This window comes from Cherax quadricarinatus, chromosome 42 (genome assembly GCF_038502225.1).
Source record: "Cherax quadricarinatus isolate ZL_2023a chromosome 42, ASM3850222v1, whole genome shotgun sequence".
Taxonomy (NCBI): Eukaryota; Metazoa; Arthropoda; class Malacostraca; order Decapoda; family Parastacidae; genus Cherax; species Cherax quadricarinatus.
Genome location: NC_091333.1, coordinates 26,143,390 through 26,166,542, shown reverse-complemented (window position 1 = coordinate 26,166,542; position 23,153 = coordinate 26,143,390). Strand labels below are relative to the sequence as shown.

General features: G+C 44.5%; 1 protein-coding gene across 1 annotated transcript in view; it reads right to left on the bottom strand.

Annotated features, from left to right (window-relative positions):
• Positions 1 to 2,305: 2,305 nt before the first annotated feature.
• LOC128695726 (vitelline membrane outer layer protein 1) overlaps positions 2,306 to 23,153 on the bottom strand; it is a 79,637-nt gene continuing 58,789 nt past the window's right edge. The window contains exon 4 of the mRNA XM_053786553.2: positions 2,306 to 2,650. Within this exon, the coding sequence (XP_053642528.1) occupies positions 2,399 to 2,650 (252 nt within the window). The 3' untranslated portion in view covers positions 2,306 to 2,398. The remainder of the gene's footprint in view (positions 2,651 to 23,153) is intronic.

Here is a 23,153-nt window from a genome sequence, read left to right as displayed (position 1 = left end):
AAAAAAGTTTATTTAAGAAGTGCCTGTGAATATAAACAATTCTTTACTTTCTTGAGTTTACATGATTTGATAGTCTTATGCATGATGCAATGATAACAATAATGGCCAGTGATTTATAAAGGGAATAATAGTGCTGTAGTGGTTATGCTGAATATAATAGGTACATGATGTCACTACTTTAATAGCCTAATCTAGTAATACTATGCTACCTGGTTACCTGGAGGTTATTCCGGGGATCAACGCTCCCGCGGCCCGGTCCATGACCAGGCCTCCCGATGGATCAGGGCCTGATCAACTAGGCTGTTACTGCTGGCCGCACGCAGTCCAACGTACGAGCCACAGCCCGGCTGATCTGGCACTGACTTTAATTATCTGTCCAGCTCTCTCTTGAAGGCAGCCAGGGGTTTATTGGCAATTCCCCTAATGCTTGATGGGAGGCTGTTAAACAGTTTTGGGCCCCGGACACTTATGGTGTTTTCCCTTAGTGTACCAATGGCGCCCCTACTTTTTATTGGGGGCATTTTGCATCGCCTGCCCAGTCTTTTACTTTCGTAGGGAGTAATTTCTGTGTGCAGATTTGGGACCATTCCTTCCAAGATTTTCCAAGTGTAGATTATGATATATCTCTCCCTCCTGCGTTCCAACGAGTACAAGTCAAGTGCTTCCAAGCGTTCCCAGTAGTTAAGGTGCTTGACAGAACTTATACGTGCAGTAAAGGATCTCTGTACACTCTCTAGATCTGCGATTTCACCTGCTTTGAGTTTATTTTCTTTAAAATGCATGATTTAAGAAGATAGTTATAATGGCTGTTGGTAAATGGTTTTGGTTGTCTTGATGTACTTTCCCTATTAAATTTAATCTAAATGGCCAGAATGTATTTAATTAGACCTTAAACAGGCTCACACCAAACCCCCCTCCACCCCCAAGCTGGAAGGGGTCGCTTCGCTTACCTGTAAATCAAAGGGGCCCCGCCAATCTGAATAGCCTAGGGCCCAGAGACTTCTTAATCTGGCCCTGCCCAGCACAACTGTAAGTAAAAGCCTCTGCTCCTATTCTAGTGAATATTAGTTGAAAGCTTCACTTCTGACCAATAATAAACTTGGTCCTTTCAGTTTTAAGCTCCCCATAAGACTTTTAGATAGTCATCACCTTTTTTAAGCATCTTACACTTATCATGGAGAGTGATTTCTTAAGCAGTGGGTAACCTGTCTCTCTTTCCAGCTTGGAATGACAGATCGGGTCACCTGCCAACCAACGAGAAGTGTTGAAGGAGACGGACTGAAACCGGTCTTGGGAGTCACCTTATAATCTACCTACCTGATTAATTGTACAGGACACTACTCCTCATCTTTGTAGTGGTAAAGAACCTGCGTTCCTGTCATCTGGACTGACTGTTCAAGGCTATAGACTCTGTGAAGAACTAGTCGTTGGGTTGTCACTCAACACCTGTGACCGCCCCATCATCAACGACTACAATTTCTACAAGACGGTGTCAACATCAACCAGACACACCAGTTTACTTGTACATATTAGCGTTGAATTCAAATGGCAATTTTTCATTTCATTTTTCATTTTTCTTTCAAGTAGGATACACCTTCATTTTTAATGTTTTATCTTTGCATTACTAAATAATAAAGTGTTTATCTCTGTGAGTTATTATTTCTTTTTGTATTCATTAATTAAATTCCTGAGGAGGAGCCAGCCTTGGTAATACTGTCTGAAGTTGTTACAGGGCTGAGTAAGCCTTCACAGGAATATGACAAGAAAACATAGCTAGCTTTTGTTTCCACACTGTAACTCTCATATAGAATAGAACAGCAGCAGCATGCTGAAGGGTCTACAAAGTATTGTAAATAATAAACTGCTTCTTTCGTCTCATCACACAGCTCAGTACTCCTTGACGTCACTTTTTTACCCAAGTTTGTTAGAAGGAATTTCACACAAAAAGAGTTAAAATTAAAACGTAAAATAAGCATTATAATTTAGCGACTTGAACTTCTCATCATTATGACATGTTTACATATCGATGATTGGAAAGAGAGATCCAACACTGTCATCTAGTGGACACAGTTGGTATTTGCGCCACGACTTGTCAATGCAAGTTTCATTATTAAAGGATTCCTGATATATAAGTAAGTAAGTAAGTAAGTTTATTCAGGTAAACACAAATACAGTTACATAGAATTATCATACATAGCAGCATATGTGTAGGGAACAATATATCTCTGCTTGATATTGCACAAGAACTCTGGCTGTAAATTATTGATAAGCAGGAAACTTCAATCTTGGACACAATAACAAACAATTTTTTTTTTCAATTTTTTTTTATTGTAAATAATGAATGGAGCAGTGGATTTCTTTAAGAAAACTTTTGCTTAAGCCAATAACAGTTGTAAAGTTAAGCAGGAAGATCGCAGCAGAGAAACCTGACGTCATTGAGGGCCGTGTCGTCAGTAAATATGCCCTGGTCCTCCTGGACGAGGGTCATGATGCCGCAGACAGCCATGTTACTGCGGCAGAAGGAAGGTCCTAACCAATCACCCCACTTATTTCCTGGGGCCTCCAGGTAGTCAGTGGTGCTGTGGTTACAGTACATGCGCAGAGCGTTGGCTGCTGTGTTGTCACCGATGGCGCCCTCGTCTGGGTGACTCTGTTAACAAACCACACTGTGATAAAGACGTTCTTCTGTAACTCACAAAATATCTCTTTATTTTTTATATCTTTATGCAATGTAAACAAATTGAAATTTAACTTATTGTCGCGGGAGAGACAATAAGTTAAATTGCATTTCTCGCAAACAAATAATATTTTTCTTCTACCAGATTGGTTACAGGAAGATTTTACTCTGATTACTGTCTCGGGAGGACTAATAACCCATATGGCTTATTTCCACTACTATTTAAGGTCGTCTCCCCGAATGCGATCTACAACAATCGACTAATTTCTATGAACTATACAGCGACTGCTAGATGCCAGGAGCACCAAAACATCTAGTCTCAAACAGGGTTCAACACCCTGGTTGTGAACCAGGTACGCTACTGCTGTGTTAGGTCAGGATACCTGGAGGCTACCTGGGGGGTATTCCGGGGATCAACGCCCCCGCGGCCCGGTCCACGACCAGGCCTCCCGGTGGATCAGGGCCTGATCAAAGTGGCTGTTACTGCTGGCCGCACGCAGTCCAACGTACGAACCACAGCCCCGCTGATCCGGCACCGTCTTTAGGTATCTGTCCAGCGCCCTCTTGAAGACAACCAGGGGTCTACCGGTAATGCCCCTTGTTGCTGGTGGGAGGCTGTTGAACAGTCTGGGGCCCCGGACACTTATTTTTTTATATATTTTATTTAAAACATTGCACAATACAAGGAGGTATAAAAGTATCATAAAATGAACCATGATACAGGTTATGAACAATAAGACCAAAAATCACAACCCCAACACAGAAAATAACACCATACTTAATGGCAGTATGACAGAAATACAACTCACAACATATCATACAAAACCCGGCATTATACAAAATATTATTATTGCCTGTGCTGACACACAGCTGACGTTTCTCCCCCCCCCACACATACATTAAAATTATGCCCACATTCACCAATCTGAAGAATCATATTAATTCAACTTAAATTTATGTACATATCCTGAACTCATCAGTAACTTAAGTAATAAGTATTAACAAACAATGGTGGTACATGAACACCAAAATCACAACACATTAAATTATAAACTATTAACGAAGTTTCGTTTTTTTTTCTTTTCCTTCTTTTTTTTTTTTTTATCAAAATCCATATATCAGATATAAAAAAAATTGAGAAAGCATTACCAAGTGTGTCGTCCAGACAACAATGACAGTACATGCACACGTCAGTATTCTGTGTGAAAACAAAAACCTCTATCTCACAATCCTAGGATACAGAGCAATAAGGCATTATAATATCAGCAAAACATAAAGGAGCTACCTAGCAAAACAAACCTATACCATGGTTACAAAAAAATTTCCGTGATATGTAAAAAAAAAACCATGTCTGCATAATACATCCACTTGAATAATTGTACTGCTTACGAGAATGCATGGCATATAGACAATAGAATTACAATGGCGCAGCCTCTATTGATGACTTTAGTAGTGCAGCATGACTCAGCATTGAGAAAACCATACCATGGTTCTGAGTACCACTGCCCCCCTTTCTCAGGCTATGACACTCATTCATGCTAGCAAGACACTAAGCCCCAGACCACACACAGGTCCCCCTCCCTCACCACTACATTACACCCCGATCACCATATACACCAAATAAAATGTACAGACACCAAAAAAACCCACCTAACTCTTCCCTCCCTCCCCCTCCCGGGAGACCAACCCCTTGGCTCCACCGAGGGATTATACTTACATACACCTCAGTACTCCTGTAACATTTCCATCATTAGATTCCTATACCCCAACGAAAAAGCTCCCTCCCAGCATTGCCCATACACCTCTTTATTCCTACATTTCATCCTATAAACATGGCACATCAGTGTCCTGACATGCATAGCACCCCTATGCCCTCGCATACTCCATGAGATGTATAAATAGTCAAGTACCAAATACGACACAGAACGTCGCACCGCATCCAAGCAATCTCCCATCTCAAGACTTAAAACTCTTAGCATGGACACCCCCCCCCTCCCACTCGTCTGAGAACACCCTTGAACCAATTCCTAACCTTATGTAAACTGTCACAAAAATATACGACATGAAACGCCGTTTCCGGCCACCTGCACCACGCACAGGTCTGATCCTCGGTCATTCCCATAGCGTACAATTGTGCCTTGGACGCCAAAATCCCGTGGAGGAAGTGGTAACCAGTTTCCCTAACCCGTGGTTGTAAGTGCAATTTCTTGAACCCCTGTCATATAGTCTTCCAATGATATCCTGGGAAAACCTCATCACCGATGACCTCTCTGTGTTATACCTATATTGTCTAATTTACCTGCCCTAACTTTCACAGGGTGTTGCACCACCAATAAGTGCCGTAGCATCGCTTCGCACCCACCCACCATCGTTGAACCTCCCTCATCACCACATCAACCCTCGCTCCCCTGACCCCACCCCTTGTCAAGAATTCCTGTTGTACGTATATGGTCATTAGGCGACTGTGTAGTGGTATTAGCCCTAAACCTCCCTTAGCAACGTGCATCATAACTATATCCTTCCCTAACCAATGCCTACGGTAACCCCATATGAAATCCAAAGCCTTCTTCTGTGACCACAACACATCATCTGTGATCAAAGGATAGACCACTGCCACAAACCATAATTTACTATACACCAGTACATTGACAACGATTACTCGTTGGTGTAATGTTACATCACTTGGTCTCCATCCCGCCATCCTACGAACTGCGGCTGCAACTACAATAGACGAATTAAATGCACATGCCGCCTGTTCGTCATTGCAAAAATACACACTGCAGATCTTTATCTGCTCAATGGTTCTCCACCCATACTCCGTACCTAACGTCCCCCCCACCCAGGACCCCACCTCCAAAAGTTTGGATTTTTCTCTATTAATGCACAAGGAAGAAGCATCACTAAAAAACCTTATAACCTTATTTACGAATGCCAAACCATTCCTACTCTGCACCAAGATGGTGGTATCATCCACATAACCTAAAATCCCTATTGCTTCGCCCTGCACACAATCCTCCCTCCTACCCCACCCAATACCAATCTATAAAAGGGGTCCTGCAAACAGGCAAACAAAAGCTGCGAGAGGGGACACCCCTGCCGCAGCCCCCACCCCATGCCTATCATGGACCCCAACCTCCCATTGACCTGGACTCGTACCTGTGCCTCCATATATAACGTACGCACCCATGTTACTATTTCTTCCCCGAAACCCTGCTTCAATAGTATAGCTAATAATGGTTCCCTATCCACATTGTCAAAAGCCTTTTCCCAATCTAATCCTACGACTCCGCCTCCACCACAATCCTTCACAAAACTTTTGAGGCGTTGATGACCATCTCTCATAGATTGCCCAGGAATCCCGTATTGCCCTTCCCATATTACCTTGTCCAAAACTCGTTTCATCCGGTTTGCCAAAATACGTGCAAAAATCTTATAATCCGCCCCCATCACATGATGGGCCTATATGCCTCCTAAGATTCGCGGACTTCGGCCTTTGGTACCAACACTACAACACCCAACCCTGCCTTATCACCCATTCTACCTCTAATTTTCATTGAATTGTAAAGTTGGACCAACATGTGTTTTAACAGTTCCCAATGAACTACATAAAAATCACCTGGTATCCCATCCCAACCAGGTGATTTCTGCAGTGCCTGTCCCTGAACAGCCTTGTAAACCTCCTCCTCCGATATGTAACCCTCCATGTCCTCTCGATCCACGTCTCTCAAATTTGCCACTATGCCATGCAGTAAAGCTTCCCTCGCCACTCGATTCCCCTCTCTACTCTTCCATTTTCTCTCAAACCATTGGTCTGCGTAGGTCCCTATGCTCTCAGTAGTAACTAGCCTTTGCCCTTTATGATAACCACCCAAGTCATCACCGACCACCACTGACAAAACCGTCGTCGCCATATGTATCATTCTGAAACTATGCAGAACCCCGACAGAGGGCTTATCCCCCCAAAGCACCTCCTCAATCCCCGCTCACACCCTCAAAGTCTGAAAATTATCATTCTGCATGTCCCATAATTGACTACAAAGACACTCTATTTCCACGAGGTCATACCTCCCGCCTGTGCCATAACAATCCCGCAGCTGTCCCTCCAAATACTTTTGCTTCCCATATCTATAACACGCCTCCTCCTCCCCTAACCTTCTGTAAAAACCCTGTATTGCATTTTTCGCCTTTGAATGCCACCACTCTACAACATCCACTATCCCATTTCCTTCATTCCAGAATCTAACCCACCATAACCTGAAAGCTTCCAAAGCATCTACTCCTCGCAACAAATTAACATTTAATTTCCAATAACTAGAAAAAACACATATAACGCCCTCCCACTCGAGTGTTACTAGAACACCACGGTGGTCCGAGAAACCCAGATCAACGCAATCAACCCTACCACTACGGATTAAGCTAGTGACGTAAACCCTGTCCAGCCGTGCGGTGTAACCCCTCCTTCAAAAAGTGTGGTTCACATTCCACCCATCACTACCCACCACATCCACTACGTCAATCGCCTGCAGAACCTCCCATAAAACCCCTAAATTACACCCTCCACCATGCGGTTCGACATCTTTTTCCCGGATCACACAATTCCAATCGCCAGCTATGACAGAAACTAAGGGTAGACCTCTGAGAAAATAAACCAAAACATCACACACAAAATCCTCCTTTATTCGTCGATTTGATGTCGCTGGCATATATACACCCACGAAACCCACCTGAATGTTCCCCCATGAACCCACCACACGCACGACCCGGCCCCCACCGCCCCACTCCCATGCAACAAGCATAAAAGGGCTGGTCTCCCTTATGCCTATCACTACCCCACCCTTGAGATTATTCGAATTCCCCGCATAACACTTATACCCTTGCACACGTAAGTCACTACCACACTGAAAATTATGTTCTTGAATAAAAAAAACGTAGACATCCAAATGCCTGAGCGAAACCTCTACCCAACGCCTCTTGACCTCTGCTCTGAGGCCGTTAACATTCATGGTTATACACTTGAACTCTCAGGTTAGGCTTTCTCATTGTGTTTTCCTGTCACCTTTAACCCTGACTTGGACTTGCCACTGCTCCATCTGACCGTCTTCCCCACACTCCCACTCGACATCTCTAAGGGAAGTCCCTTACCGCCCTTGGCTACGTCAGCCCACACCATTTTACAAGACCTTTGACTCGGTGTTAATACATCGTCCTCTACTGGAATACTGGGCCTCTTACGTGACACTCCCTCATAATCCATAAACCCTTCACCATCCGCACTATGCACTTCGACATCTGTCACTACCACTATTGTACAAGGTGTACGCCTTTCCTCATCGCCCACACGTCCCACGAAACCATGGTAAACCACAAGCGATGCCGCCAAAGTAGGCAGTAAATCCACTGTCGCCGGGCTGTCGAGGATCCTCTGTATGTCCTCAAAACTGGGCAACACCAATGGCGCGTCCGCCCCCTCCCCCACTGGAGGCGACGAGCAGTCGACACAATTGCCTCGATCTCCAACGCAGGGGGTAGCATCGAGACAATCCCCTCTGCAGCATCCACTGCATCACTCCACTTCATATCCACCGGTAAAATCTGCAGTTCATCATCCACCATCGTGGGCCTCTGATGGGCCGACTAATCCTCCACTATTGCTTCCCTGAACGTAGTGTCTGTCAAGTCCGACCATTTTCCCCCTCGTCGTTGCTCACAAGTCGCCGCCATATGACCCATTGCACCACACAGTCGGCACATCCGTACCTACCCTGGGTAGGTTACGCAGACCTGCGTCCGAAAATCCTCCAACATGACAAACGAGGGAATTGGATGTCTCAGTGTTATTTTCATCGAGAAAGATCCCTCGAGCATGCCAGCATAAAAGCCCTGGGACCAACGCCCTACGTTGACAGCTTGCATGGTGCCATAGCACCCAAATGTCCGATGAATGTCCACCTCGTCTGCCTCGAAGGGTACATTACGAAGGCAAACCCATGTATAACGAGCCGAGACATCATGCAGGCACACCTCAAGACCAGTGTTGATGACAATCCATTTTTCTTGATAGGTCTCCACAGCTCTCACATAAGCAGCAGACAACACAAATTTTACAAAAATGCTCGCGTTTCCGTTCAAAGAAATCCCATATAAATCCTCGCTTGGGATCCCATACGTATCTCTTATTACAAGAGGCAGAATGACGTCAGCGGTGTCCTGGTATATTGCACCTTTCAACAATTCCACACAGACAGTGTTGACTCTTCGCCTGCGCTCCGCCATCTTGAGAAAATTAAACTTCTCAAAAGAGACACCAGAGGGCACCAGGCACTCGCTCTGCGTCCACCCTCACCAATAGCTGGGTGAGAACTGGCGGACACTTATTGCGTTTTCTCTTAGTGTGCCAGTAACGCCCCTACTTTTCACTGGGAATATGTTGCATCACCTGCCAAGTCTTTTGCTTTCGTATGGAGTGATTGTTGTGTGCATATCAAGGACCAGTCCCTCCAGAATCTTCTAGGTGTAGATTATGATATATATCTCTCGCCTGCACTCCAGTTTACCTGGAGTTTACCTGGAGAGAGTTTCGGGGGTCAACGCCCCCGCGGCCCGGTCTGAGACCAGGTCTCATAGTGGATCGGAGTCTGATCAACCAGGCTGTTACTGCTGGCCGCATGTAACCTGATGTACGAACCACAGCCCAGTTGGTCAGGTACTGACTTTAGGTACCTGTCCAGTGAATTCTTGAAGACAGCCAGAGGTCTATTGGTAATCCCCTTTATGTATGCTGGGAGGCAACTGAACAGTCTTGGGCCCCAGACACTTATTGCGTTGCCTCTCAGTGTACTCGTGGCACCCTGTGCTTTTCATGGGGGGAATGCTCCATCTCCTGCAGAGTCTTTTACTTTCATATGGAGTGATTTTCGTGTGCAAGTTTGGTACCAATCCCTCCAGGACCTTCCAAGTGTATATTATCATGTATCTCTCTCGCCTGCGCTCTAGGGAATACAGATCAAGGACCTTCAACCGTTTCCAGTAGTTTAGGTGCCTTATCGCACTTATGTGTGCCATGAAAGTTCTTTGTACACTCTCCAGGTCTGCAATGTCTCCAACCTTGAAGGGGGCCGTTAGTGTACAGCAGTATTCCAGCCTGGAGAGCACATGCAATTTGAAGAGAATCATCATGGGCTTGGTGTCCCTAGTTTTGAAGGTTCTCATTATCCATCCTATCATTTTCCTAGCAGATGAGGTAGATACATTGTTGTGGTCTTTGAAGGCGAGATTCTCTGACATTATCACTCCCAGGTCCTTCACATTACTTTTCCACTCTATGTATGGTTAGAATTTGTGGTATACCCTGACACATTTTTAATTTCTTCAAGTTTCCCATATCTGAGTAGTTGAAATTTCACCTCGTTGAACTTCATATTGTTTTGAGTGGCCCATTCGAAGATTTGGTTGATGTCCGCTTGGAGTCTCTCAGCGTCTTCGATGGAAGTCACTGCCATAGTGATCCGGGTGTCATCCGCAAAGGAAGACATGCAGCTATGGCTTACATCTCTGTCTATGTCAGAAATGAGGATGAGGAATAGAATGGGAATGAGTACTGTGCCTTGTGGAACAGAGCTTTTTACCATGGCTGCCTGGGACTTTACTCTGTTTACTATTACTCTTTGTGTTCTATTTGTCAGGAAGTCGTAGATCCATCTACCAACTTTTCCCGTTATTCCTATATCCCGCATTTTATGTGCTATTACACCATTGTCACACTTGTCGAAAGCTTTTGCAAAGTCTGTGTATACTACATCTGTATTTTGTTTATCCTCTACAGCATCCAGGACCTTGTCATAGTGGTCCAGTTGCTGGGACAGGCAGGAGCAACCTGCTCTAAACCCATGTTGTCCTGGGTTGTGTAACTGATGGATATCTAGTGGTTGGCTATCTTGCTTCTTAGAACCCTCTCAAAGATTTTTATGATATGGGATGTTAGTGCTATCGGTCTGTAGTTCTTTGTAATTGCTTTACTGCCACCTTTGTGGAATGGGGCTATGTCTGTTGTTTTTAGTGTGTGTGGGAAGATCCCTGTGTCCATGCTCCCTCTCCATAAAATGCTGAAGGCACACGATAGGGACTTCTTGCAGTTCTTGATGAACACGGAGTTCCATGAGTCTGGACCTGGGGCAGAGTGCATGGCCATGTCATTAATTGCCTCTTCAAAATCTTGTGGACTTATGATAATATCCTAGAGTTTTGGGCTGACCAAATTTTGGGTTTCGTTCTTAAAGAATTCATTTGGATTGTCGACCCTTAGAGTGGGCAGTGGATCGCTGAACACTGAGTCATATTGTGACTAGTATTTCACTCACGGCGCGCATAACGGAGATAAAACACCTCAATTACTGGGAGCGCTTGAGGTTCCTAAAACTGTATTCCCTGGAACGCAGGCGGGAGAGATACATGATTATATACACCTGGAAAATCCTAGAGGGACTAGTACCGAACTTGCACACGAAAATCACTCACTACGAAAGCAAAAGACTTGGCAGACGATGCAACATCCCCCCAATGAAAAGCAGGGGTGTCACTAGCACGTTAAGAGACCATACAATAAGTGTCAGGGGCCTGAGACTGTTCAACTGCCTCCCAGCATACATAAGGGGGATTACCAACAGACCCCTGGCAGTCTTCAAGCTGGCACTGGACAAGCACCTAAAGTCGGTTCCTGACCAGCCGGGCTGTGGCTCGTACGTTGGTTTGTATGCAGCCAGCAGCAACAGCCTGGTTGATCAGGCTCTGATCCACCAGGAGGCCTGGCCACAGACCGGGCCGCGGGGGCGTTGACCCCCGGAACTCTCTCCAGGTAAACTCCAGGCTATCATCTGTGTATGTCCCATCCCACCTACGCAGGTGCCCAATACTGTATGTTGTTTTTCCCTTAGATTTGGCATAAGAGAAGAAGTAATTTGGTTTTTTTTCAGTTTCCTTTGTTGCTTTTAGTTCTTCCTGTGATTCTTGTCTCCTATAAGATTCCTTCAGCTTAAGTTCAATATTTGCAATTTCACTGACTAGTGCTTCCCTTCGTATTTCAGATATATTGACCCCACTCAGCAGCTCTGTGACTCTTCGCCTTTGTTTGTAGAGGGAACGTCTCTCTCTTTCTAGTTTATATCTTTTCTTTCTTTTTCTTAATGGAATGTGTCTTTAGCAGATCTCAAGAACCACAGAATTCATTTTTTCAAGACAGATGTTCGGGTCCGTGTTGTTTAGGATATCTTCCCAGCTTGTTTCATTTAGGACATAGTTTACTTGGTCCCATTGTATATTTTTGTTATTGAAATTGAATTTCGTGAAGAGACTTTCATGACTGCTTACATTTTGCTGGTCCGGAGCCCTGTGCATACAAGTCTATACCTCTATTATGTTGTGATCTGAGTGAATTGTCTTTGATACAGTTATATTATGTATCAGATCATCGTTGTTAGTGAAGATGAGGTCCAGCGTATTTTCTAGTCTTGTAGGCTCCACTATTTGCTGCTTTAAGGTGAATTCGTTGCAGAAATTTAATAGTTTGTGTGTGTGTGTGAATTTTCATCTGAGCTGCCTCCTGGGGTGATCTCTGCTACAACATTGTTTGCTATACTCCTCCATTTTAGATGTCTCAGGTTGAAATCTCGTAGTAGTAAGATGTTTGGGGTATTAGTTGGGAGATTTTCCAAACAGTGGTCAATTTTCTCATGGTGCTCCTTGAATTGCTGGGAAGTTGCATCTGGAGGCTTGTATACTACCACAATGACAAGGTTTTGGTTTTCGATCTTTACTGCCAAAACTTCAACTACATCATTTGAGGTGTTTAGTAGTTCTGTGCAAATGAGCGACTCTGTGACATATAGGCCAAATTCCCCCCTTGTTGCCTGTTTAGTCTGTCGCATCGGAATAGGTTGTAACCTGGGATTCATATTTCGTTGTCATTATGATCCTTTATGTGGGTCTCTGTGAATGCTGCAAACACTGCATTTGACTCCATGAGCAGTCCTTTGATGAAAGGAATTTTGTTGTTTTTTGACGACTTTAGACCCTGTATGTTTGGAAAGACAAATGTCGTTGTATTGGTGGAATTTAGGGGGGTTTTATTTCCTGGCTCTAATATCTGTTGTTCTGGGGTAGGGGCCAATGTCTATGCCTCTGCTCCAGAAGTGTTTTCAGGTGGTGTAGGACTACTGTCATTTTTCCCTTCTGGCCCTAAAAAGCCTCTGTCCCTGGAGAGGTTGAGGTTCCTCTCTTTTGTTTCCCATAGTCTGGCTGGTCTGTGTCTTCTAGTCCCCTTGAGATGATATGCCTGGCAGTATGCATTGTAGCATTTTCTTTCATGGATTGATGAGTGACACATTTCTGGGTGAGTACAAGTCAAGTGCTTCCAGGCGCTCCCAATAGTTAAGGTGTTTGATGGAACTTATATGTGCAGTAAAGGTTCTCTGTACATTCTCTAGTTCTGCAATTTCACCTGCCTTGAATGGGGATGTTAATGTACGGTAGTATTCAAGCCTAGAGAGAATAAGCGATTTAAAAAGGATCGTCATTGGCTTAGCATGTCTTGTCTTGAATGTCCTCATTATCCATCCTATCAGTTTCCTAGCAGATGTGATAGTGGCATTGTTGTGGTCCTTGAAGGTGAGGTCTTCGGACATTACCACACCCAGGTCCTTCACATTACTTTTCTGCTCTATTGTGTGTTTACCAGGAGTTTACCTGGAGAGAGTTCCGGGGGTCAACGCCCCCGCGGCCCGGTCTGTGACCAGGCCTCCTTATGTATGCTGGGAGGCAGTTGAACAGTCTCGGGCCCCTGACACTTATTGTATGGTCTCTTAACGTGCTAGTGACACCCCTGCTTTTCATTACCTGGAGTTTACCTGGAGAGAGTTTCAGGGGTCAACGCCCCCGCGGCCCGGTCTGTGACCAGGCCTCCTGGTGGATCAGCGCCTGATCAACCAGGCTGTTGCTGCTGGCTGCACGCAAACCAACGTACGAGCCACAGCCCGGCTGATCAGGAACTGACTTTAGGTGCTTGTCCAGTGCCAGCTTGAAGACTGCCAGGGGTCTGTTGGTAATCCCCCTTATGTGTGCTGGGAGGCAGTTGAACAGTCTCGGGCCCCTGACACTTATTGTATGGTCTCTTAACGTGCTAGTGACACCCCTGCTTTTCATTGGGGGGATGGTGCATCGTCTGCCAAGTCTTTTGCTTTCGTAGTGAGTGATTTTCGTGTGCAAGTTCGGTACTAGTCCCTCTAGGATTTTCCAGGTGTATATAATCATGTATCTCTCCCTCCTGCGTTCCAGGGAATACAGGTTTAGAAACCTCAAGCGCTCCCAGTAATTGAGGTGTTTTATCTCCGTTATGCGCGCCGTGAAAGTTCTCTGTACATTTTCTAGGTCGGCAATTTCACCTGCCTTGAAAGGTGCTGTTAGAGTGCAGCAATATTCCAGCCTAGATAGAACAAGTGACCTGAAGAGTGTCATCATGGGCTTGGCCTCCCTAGTTTTGAAGGTTCTCATTATCCATCCTGTCATTTTTCTAGCAGATGCAATTGATACAATGTTATAGTCCTTGAAGGTGAGATCCTCCGACATAATCACTCCCAGGTCTTTGACGTTGGTGTTTCGCTCTATTTTGTGGCCAGAATTTGTTTTGTACTCTGATGAAGATTTAATTTCCTCATGTTTACCATATCTGAGTAATTGAAATTTCTCATCGTTGAACTTCATATTGTTTTCTGCAGCCCACTGAAAGATTTGGTTGATGTCCGCCTGGAGCCTTGCAGTGTCTGCAATGGAAGACACTGTCATGCAGATTCGGGTGTCATCTGCAAAGGAAGACACGGTGCTGTGGCTGACATCCTTGTCTATGTCGGATATGAGGATGAGGAACAAGATGTGGGGATGTTGCGTCGTCTGCCAAGTCTTTTGCTTTCGTAGTGAGTGATTTTCGTGTGCAAGTTCGGTACTAGTCCCTCTAGGATTTTCCAGGTGTATATAATCATGTATCTCTCCCGCCTGCGTTCCAGGGAATACAGTTTTAGGAACCTCAAGCGCTCCCAGTAATTGAGGTGTTTTATCTCCGTTATGCCCGCCGTGAAGGTTCTCTACATTTCCTAGGTCAGCAATTTCACCTGCCTTGAAAGGTGCTGTTAGTGTGCAGCAATATTCCAGCCTAGATAGAACAAGTGACCTGAAGAGTGTCATCATGGGCTTGGCCTCCCTAGTTTTGAAGGTTCTCATTATCCATCCTGTCATTTTTCTAGCAGATGCGAGTGATACAATGTTATGGTCCTTGAAGGTGAGATCCTCCGACATGATCACTCCCAGGTCTTTGACGTTGGTGTTTCGCTCTATTTTGTGGCCAGAATTTGTTTTGTACTCTGATGAAGATTTAATTTCCTCGTGTTTACCATATCTGAGTAATTGAAATTTCTCATCGTTGAACTTCATATTGTTTTCTGCAGCCCACTGAAAGATTCGGTTGATGTCCGCCTGGAGCCTTGCATTATCTGCAATGGAAGACACTGTCATGCAGATTCGGGTGTCATCTGCAAAGGAAGACACGGTGCTGTGGCTGACATCCTTGTCTATGTCGGATATGAGGATGAGGAACAAGATGGGAGCGAGTACTGTGCCTTGTGGAACAGAGCTTTTCACCGTAGCTGCCTCGGACTTTACTCTGTTGACGACTACTCTCTGTGTTCTTCTAGTGAGGAAATTATAGATCCATCGACCGACTTTTCCTGTTATTCCTTTAGCACGCATTTTGTGCGCTATTACGCCATGGTCACACTTGTCGAAGACTTTTGCAAAGTCTGTATATATTACATCTGCATTCTTTTTATCTTCTAGTGCATTTAGGACCTTGTCGTAGTGATCCAATAGTTGAGACAGACAGGAGCGACCTGTTCTAAACCCATGTTGCCCTGGGTTGTGTAACTGATGGGTTTCTAGATGGGTGGTGATCTTGCTTCTTAGGACCCTTTCAAAGATTTTTATGATATGGGATGTTAGTGATATCGGTCTGTAGTTCTTTGTTGTTGCTTTACTGCCCCCTTTGTGGAGTGGGGCTATGTCTGTTGTTTTTAGTAACTGTGGGACGACCCCCGTGTCCATGCTCCCTCTCCATAGGATGGAAAAGGCTCGTGCTAGGGGCTTCTTCCAGTTCTTGATGAACACGGAGTTCCATGAGTCTGGCCCTGGGGCAGAGTGCATGGACATGTCATTTATCGCCTGTTCGAAGTCATTTGGCGTCAGGATAACATCGGATAGGCTTGTGTTAATCAAATTTTGTGGCTCTCTCATAAAAAATTCATTTTGATCTTCGACTCTCAGTCTGGTTAGCGGCTTGCTAAAAACTGAGTCATATTGGGACTTGAGTAGCTCACTCATTTCCTTGCTGTCATCTGTGTAGGACCCATCTTGTTTAAGTAGGGGCCCAATACTGGACGTTGTTCTCGACTTTGATTTGGCATAGGAGAAGAAATACTTTGGGTTTCTTTCGATTTCATTTATGGCTTTTAGTTCTTCCCGCGATTCCTGACTCCTATAAGATTCCTTTAGCTTGAGTTCGATGCTTGCTATTTCTCTGACCAGTGTCTCCCTACGCATTTCAGATATATTGACCTCTTTTAGCCATTCTGTTATTCTTTTCCGTCGCCTGTAAAGGGAGCGCCTGTCTCTTTCTATTTTCCATCTAGTCCTCCTTTTTCTTAGAGGAATAAGCCTTGTGCATACATCGAGTGCCACCAAGTTAATCTGTTCTAGGCATAAGTTGGGGTCTGTGTTGCTTAGTATATCTTCCCAGCTTATATCGGTTAGGACTTGGTTTACTTGGTCCGGTGGCCCGGTGGTCTGGTGGCTAAAGCTCCCGCTTCACACACGGAGGGCCCGGGTTCGATTCCCGGCGGGTGGAAATTCCGACACGTTTCCTTACACCTATTGTCGTGTTCACCTAGCAGCAAATAGGTACCTGGGTGTTAGTCGACTGGTGTGGGTCGCATCCTGGGGGACAAGATTAAGGACCCCAATGGAAATAAGTTAGACAGTCCTCGATGACGCACTGACTTTCTTGGGTTATCCTGGGTGGCTAACCCTCCGGGGTTAAAAATCCGAACAAAATCTTATCTTATCTCTTATCTTATGTTTTTGTTATTGAAGTTGAATTTGGTGAATGCTCCCTCGTGACTAGTCTCATTATGTCGGTCTGGGGCTCCATGCATACATGTCTGAACCTCAATTATGTTGTGATCTGAGTATATTGTTTTTGATATGGTGACATTTCTTATCAGGTCATCATTGTTAGTGAAGATGAGGTCTAGTGTATTCTCCAGTCTAGTAGGCTCTATTATTTGCTGGTTTAAATTGAAATTTGTGCAGAGATTTAAAAGCTCGTGTGAGTGTGAGTTTTCATCAGAGCTGCCTCCTGGTGTTATTACTGCAACAATATTATTTGCTATATTCCTCCATTTTAGGTGCCTTAAGTTGAAATCCCCCAGGAGCAAGATGTTGGGTGCAGGAGCTGGAAGATTTTTCAGACAGTGGTCAATTTTTAACAGCTGTTCCTGGAATTGCTGGGATGTTGCATCCGGAGGCTTGTAGACTACCACAATGACTAGGTTTTGGTTCTCGACCTTTACTGCTAAAACTTCCACTACATCATTTGAGGCATTTAGCAGTTCTGTGCAAACAAGTGACTCTGCAATGTACGGGCCAACCCCCCCCCCCCCCCTTTGCCTGTTCACTCTGTCACATCTGTATAGGTTGTAACCTGGGATCCATATTTCGTTGTCCACGTGATCCTTTATGTGGGTCTCAGTGAAAGCCGCGAACATTGCCTTTGCCTCTGCAAGCAGTCCACGGATGAAAGGTATTTTGTTGTTTGTAGCTGGCTTTAGACCCTGTATATTTGCAAAGAAGAATGTCATCGGACTGGTGGTTTGTAGTATACTCAATCCTAGTTATTATTTTCTCCAGTTTTCTATAACTGAGTAGTTGGAATTTGTCTTCATTGAACATCCTATTGTTCTCTGTTACCCATTGGAAAACTTAGTTTATATCTTCTTGAACCTTCGTCATGTCCTCAATGGATGACACTCTCTTGCCGATCCTAGTATCGTCTGCAAAAGATGATACAGTGCTATGGTTTACATCTCTGTCTATGTCTGATATGAGAATAAGGAACAGAATAGGTGCGAGTACTGTGCCTTGTGGGACAGAGTTCTTCACTATGGCAGCATCTGATTTAACACTGTTTACCACTACTCTTTGTGTGCGATTGGTTAGAAAGTTGAAGATCCATCTGCCTACTTTGCCGGTTATCCCTTTAGCACGCATTTTGTGTGCTGTTACACCATGGTCGCACTTGTCAAAGGCTTTTACAAAGTCTGTGTATACTACATCTGCATTCTGTTTGTTTTCCAGTTCATTTAGGACCATATCATAGTGGTCTAGCAGTTGCGAAAGGCAGGATCTACCTGCCCTGAAACCATGTTGCCCAGGGTTGTGCAATTTTTGGGAGTCCAGGTGGTTTGCTATCCTGCTTCTTAGAACTCTTTCAAAGATTTTTATGTGGAACGTTAAAGCTATTGGTCTATAGTTCTTAGCTACTGCTTTGCTGCCACCTTTATGGAGTGGGGCTATATCTGTTGTTTTTAGTGACTGTGGAATCTCGCCTGTGTCTAAGCTCCTCCATAGCATACTTAGGGCCCATGAGAGGGGTTTCTTGCAGTTTTTAATGAACACAGAATTCCACGAGTCTGGGCCTGGGGCTGAGTGCATGGGCATGTCGTCGATGGCTTTCTCAAAGTCTAGTGGAGTTAGGGTTATGTCATAAATCTGGCATACATTGGCAGAGTTTTGAGGCTCATTCATGAAAAAAATTGTTTTGATTGTCTATCTTTAAACTGGTTAGTGGTTCGCTGAACACTGAGTCATACTGCGATTTCAGTATCTCGCTCATTTCTTTGTTGTCGTCTGTGTAGGATCCATCTTGTCTGAGCAGTGGCCCTATACTAGAAATGGTTTTTGACTTGTTTTTGGCATATGAAAAGAAATATTTCGAATTTCTTTCAATTTCATTATTCACTTTTAGCTCCTCTTGTCTCTCCTGGATCCTGTATGAGTCCTTTAACTTTAGCTCAATATTTTCCACTTCCCTGGTTAGCACTTCCTTCCGTGTATCAGATAATCTGGCATTCTTGAGGAGCTTAGTGATTCTTCGTCTTCTCCTGTAGAGGGAGAGTTTCTCTCTCTCCAGTTTACTTCTTTTCTTTTGCCTTATAGGAATATACCTTGAACATACTTCAGCTACCAGGAGGGTGATCTTTTTAAGGCATTAGTTAGGGTCCATGTAATTTAAGGTATCCTCCCAGCATGTTTCATTTAGGGCATAGTTTACCTGATCCCAGATGATGTTCTTGTTGTTGAAGTTGAATTTGGTACAGGTACCCTCATAGCTGTATGCATCTTGCTGATCAGGACTTCTGTGCATGCAAGTCTGGACTTCGATTAGATTGTGATCAGAATTTGTTGTTTTTAATATTGTTATATTCCTTATCAAGTCCTTGTTATATGTGAAAATAAGGTCCAGTGTGTTCTCCAGTTGTGTTGGCTCCACTATCTGCTGACTTAGGGTGTGTTTGTTGCAGAAATTCAGCAGCTCCTGTGTGTGTGATTTTTCATCTGAGCTGCCTCCAGGAATTATTTCTGCTACAACATTATTTCTATATTATTAAATTTTGTGTGTCTTAGATTGAAGTCACCAAGCAGCAAGATGTTTGGGGATGGGGCTGGAAAGTTATCCAGACAGGAGTCAATATTTGACAGTTGTTCTTTGAACTATTGGGAAGTTGCATCCGGTGGCTTATATACAAGTACAATGACTAAGTTTTAGTTCTCGATTTTTATTGTCAGAACTTCAACTTCATCAATTGTGGTGTTCAGTATCTCTGTGCAAATGAAAGACTCTGACATACAGGCCAACCCCCCCCTTGTTGCTTGTTCTTTCTGTCGCATCTAAAAAGGTTGTATCCGGGTATCCATATTTCACTGTCAAAGTAATCTTTTGCGTGGGTCTCTGTGAAGGCTGCAAACAGTGCATTTGACTCCCCTAGTAGTCCACTAATGAAAGGTATTTTGTTGTTGGTGGATGGCTTAAGGGCCTGTATATTAGCAAATATAAATGAGGGTGTGTTGCATGTTTGTTGGGGGGATTTTATTGTTGGCATCAGTAGCTGTGAGCCCGGAGGGGCCACTGGCTGTGTCTCCAGTCCAACAAGGCTCCAAGGTGGTGGACTATTTTGGTTATCTCTTTCCATTTTCTTTCTTCGTTTCCTACCACTAAAAAATCACTTGGGGTGTTGTCATAGCTACCATAGCTACAATGATGTGTTGTATGGGGTGTGTGCCTCCTGGTCCCTTTTAAATGGTATGTGGTTTACCTGGAGAGAGTTCCGGGGGTCAACGCCCCCGCGGCCCGGTCTGTGACCAGGCCTCCTGGTGGATCAGAGCCTGATCAACCAGGCTGTTGCTGCTGGCTGCACGCAAACCACAGCGAGCCACAGCCCGGCTGGTCAGGAACCGACTTTAGGTGCTTGTCCAGTGCCAGCTTGAAGACTGCCAGGGGTCTGTTGGTAATCCCCCTTATGTATGTGGTGCAATTGGTTTTGTAACATTGTTTTTCAAGGACTGAAGACTGACACACCTCAGGGTGGAAGTATTTGCAAGAGGTAGAACGACACACTCCTTTAGACAGGAGGTCACGGCATTTTTTGAGATGCTCAAAGTTGCATTCCCCGTTCGTTTTTCCCTGATATTCCGTGTTTACAGATGCCCCAAACATAGAATTTGCACCATTTTGTTTTTGGCTGGGCACAATTCGTGCTGGATGTATTCCTAATCTGTGCTGGCCCTAGAGCTGCACCACAGTCCTCCATAGCCAAACCAGACACCACCATCTGATGTCATGGCACTTACGTTTTCACCTGGAAGAGGACTCCTCTACTACATCTGTACTAGAGGCTATGACTGTGATGGCTGCAGAAGATTGTACCCCAGAAGAGGACTCCTCTACTACAACTGTACTAGAGGCTATGGCGTTGGTGGCTGTGGAGGAGTCTTTAACTGAATCCGAATTTTCACAACGGCTGGGGGCTGGGTCTGGGTTAGCCCTAAGGCTGGGGGCTGAGCTAGCTCTTGTTTTTGTTTCCTGTGTTTTTTCCAGTGGGTATCTGCTTATTTTTGGGTCAGTTGTTGTAGTCTGGGCATTCTCTGTGTTAGACTTTACTCCTCTCCTATCTTCCCATGCTCTATATATTCCAGGTAGACTATTCAATAGTTTCTCCTTTTTTTCGTGTTTATTGTTTATTAACCTCCTGTGTGCTTTCCTGATATCTGTCCATAGTTCCACATCCCTGTTGCAGATCCAGAAACACCCATCTAGATAGATGTTATTTTTGGTTGTGATGTTTATTCTTGCACAGGTAACATGATGTTTTGAAAAGCAAAGGTTGCATGTGATTCTAGATTTTTTCCCAAGAGTCTTTTTCACATGTCCCACAGGTATGCTGTACTGCCATCCTGCCTGTATCCTATTTGCAACTGGGTACCACAAGAACCTGATCTTCACTTTACCTTTCAGCTCTGTACGCAGGTGTGGGTGTTATAGGTCAATATATGGGTATGTGAGATGTAATTAGTATGGAGACTTATTACACATTAAAACTTTTATGATATATGACGTAATATATCATACATTCCACAGCATTTTATTTCTGTCATGATCACTGCTGTTTATCTTGTCCTGGGCAGTTATATGTAGTGGTGGTGGCTGGGTTTCGGTGATGAAAGGTAGTTCGGTGGTCAGGGGTACGGGTGCCAGGAGGGGGGGGTGAGGACCATCCCCGCTGGTTGGGGTGTCGGAGGGGGGGGGGTGGCGAGAGGATTTGGTGATGGTTAATCCTTTTCCACTATCCAGTCACTGTATGTTCACTGTTTCCCTGCACATCGATCCACTATCTCTTATTTTTATTACTTCTACTATGGCTTAATACTCATCCAGTTTGTATCCTCACGTCTCCACTGTGCTTGGTTTGGTGATGAAGTGGGTCCTTGGTATGGGTGCCAGCAGGGGGGGAACCACCCCCGCTGGTTGGGGAACGAAGGGGGGGGGAACGGCGGGGGAAGAGGTGAGGGGAACAGTGGGGTGCGCGTAAACTTCCGCAGTTTGTTCCCATATAATTACACCATAGCTTACACTAGCACTCGGATTTAAAAGGATTTAAAAGGATTACTCTCATCCACAATTCAGTACACTATATCACTGCCTATTCAAATTCTTTTTCTTCGTTATAACACCTGTACGATAGTTTACATTTCTCTGTCGCCTCTGGCAATAATTTTCCTGGTGGTGGTCAAACCATGTACATATTCCATATACACTATGTATTGGGTATTTGACAGATTGCTGTAATCCACAATTTCAGATCACTATATCACTGAACATCAGTACCTCGCCATTCACTATATTTCTTATATGGTATGAGAAACAATCCTTCAGTATAAAAACACGACCCACTGTGTGGAAAATATTTTAATTTTCCGAAACTATAGTACCTAATAGGTGTTTAATGTGTCTATATGGGTCAAAAATGTATTTGAAAATAGGATAGAACCAGGAGTCCCCTTTGCGCATGCACGGATGTGTGGGGGTAGAGGTCGACTCGGGGCATGAGACTGGCGGAGTGTTTTGAATGTAGTGAGGAGGCTGGGAAAGCATGGAACCTGGAAATTGGTGTTCACGGCGGTCTAAGGATTAATATAGGCCTCATTTCATAATAAGAAGTGTCGTAACTGTTCCTGGTGGAGAGTGAGGGAACGTGATTTGCGGGACCACCATAATAAGGTGGTAAAATGAGTGAATAATGGTAGGACCGGTGGTGACTGGCGCGTCGCCATGGATTGTGTCCCAGGGAAAAATACCCGTGATTTAATCATCACTCATCGGTCTCAAATCTTAATGGAGTGGCCTCCAATGTGTATAATAATTATGAGACATTAAACTGTCTTGTAAATCGTAATGTAATCAGTGATAATAACACTAAGTTAAGGAATCGGTGAAGCGATATGAACTGCCATTCCCAGAGTGTGTGTGCACATGTTTACCTCGTTGTTCCTGTCCCAAGGATAGTGAAGGCTTTATGGAGTCACGACTTCTAAACCGGGACAAACTGACGGATACCTCGTCCTGCTGGAATAAGAACCGTGTCGGTGTAGCAGGACATCGAAATGAGATGGTGAATGGAGGAAATAAGGAGTATCAATCACCCACAGTTAAGTAACCCTTCTAGTTATAGCAGACTGATACTGGCCAGTTAGGTATGCTGTAATTGGATAGGTTTTTTTTTTTTTTTTATTCGCCGGTATTCTCCCGGCCCGGGTCTTTTCCAAGTAG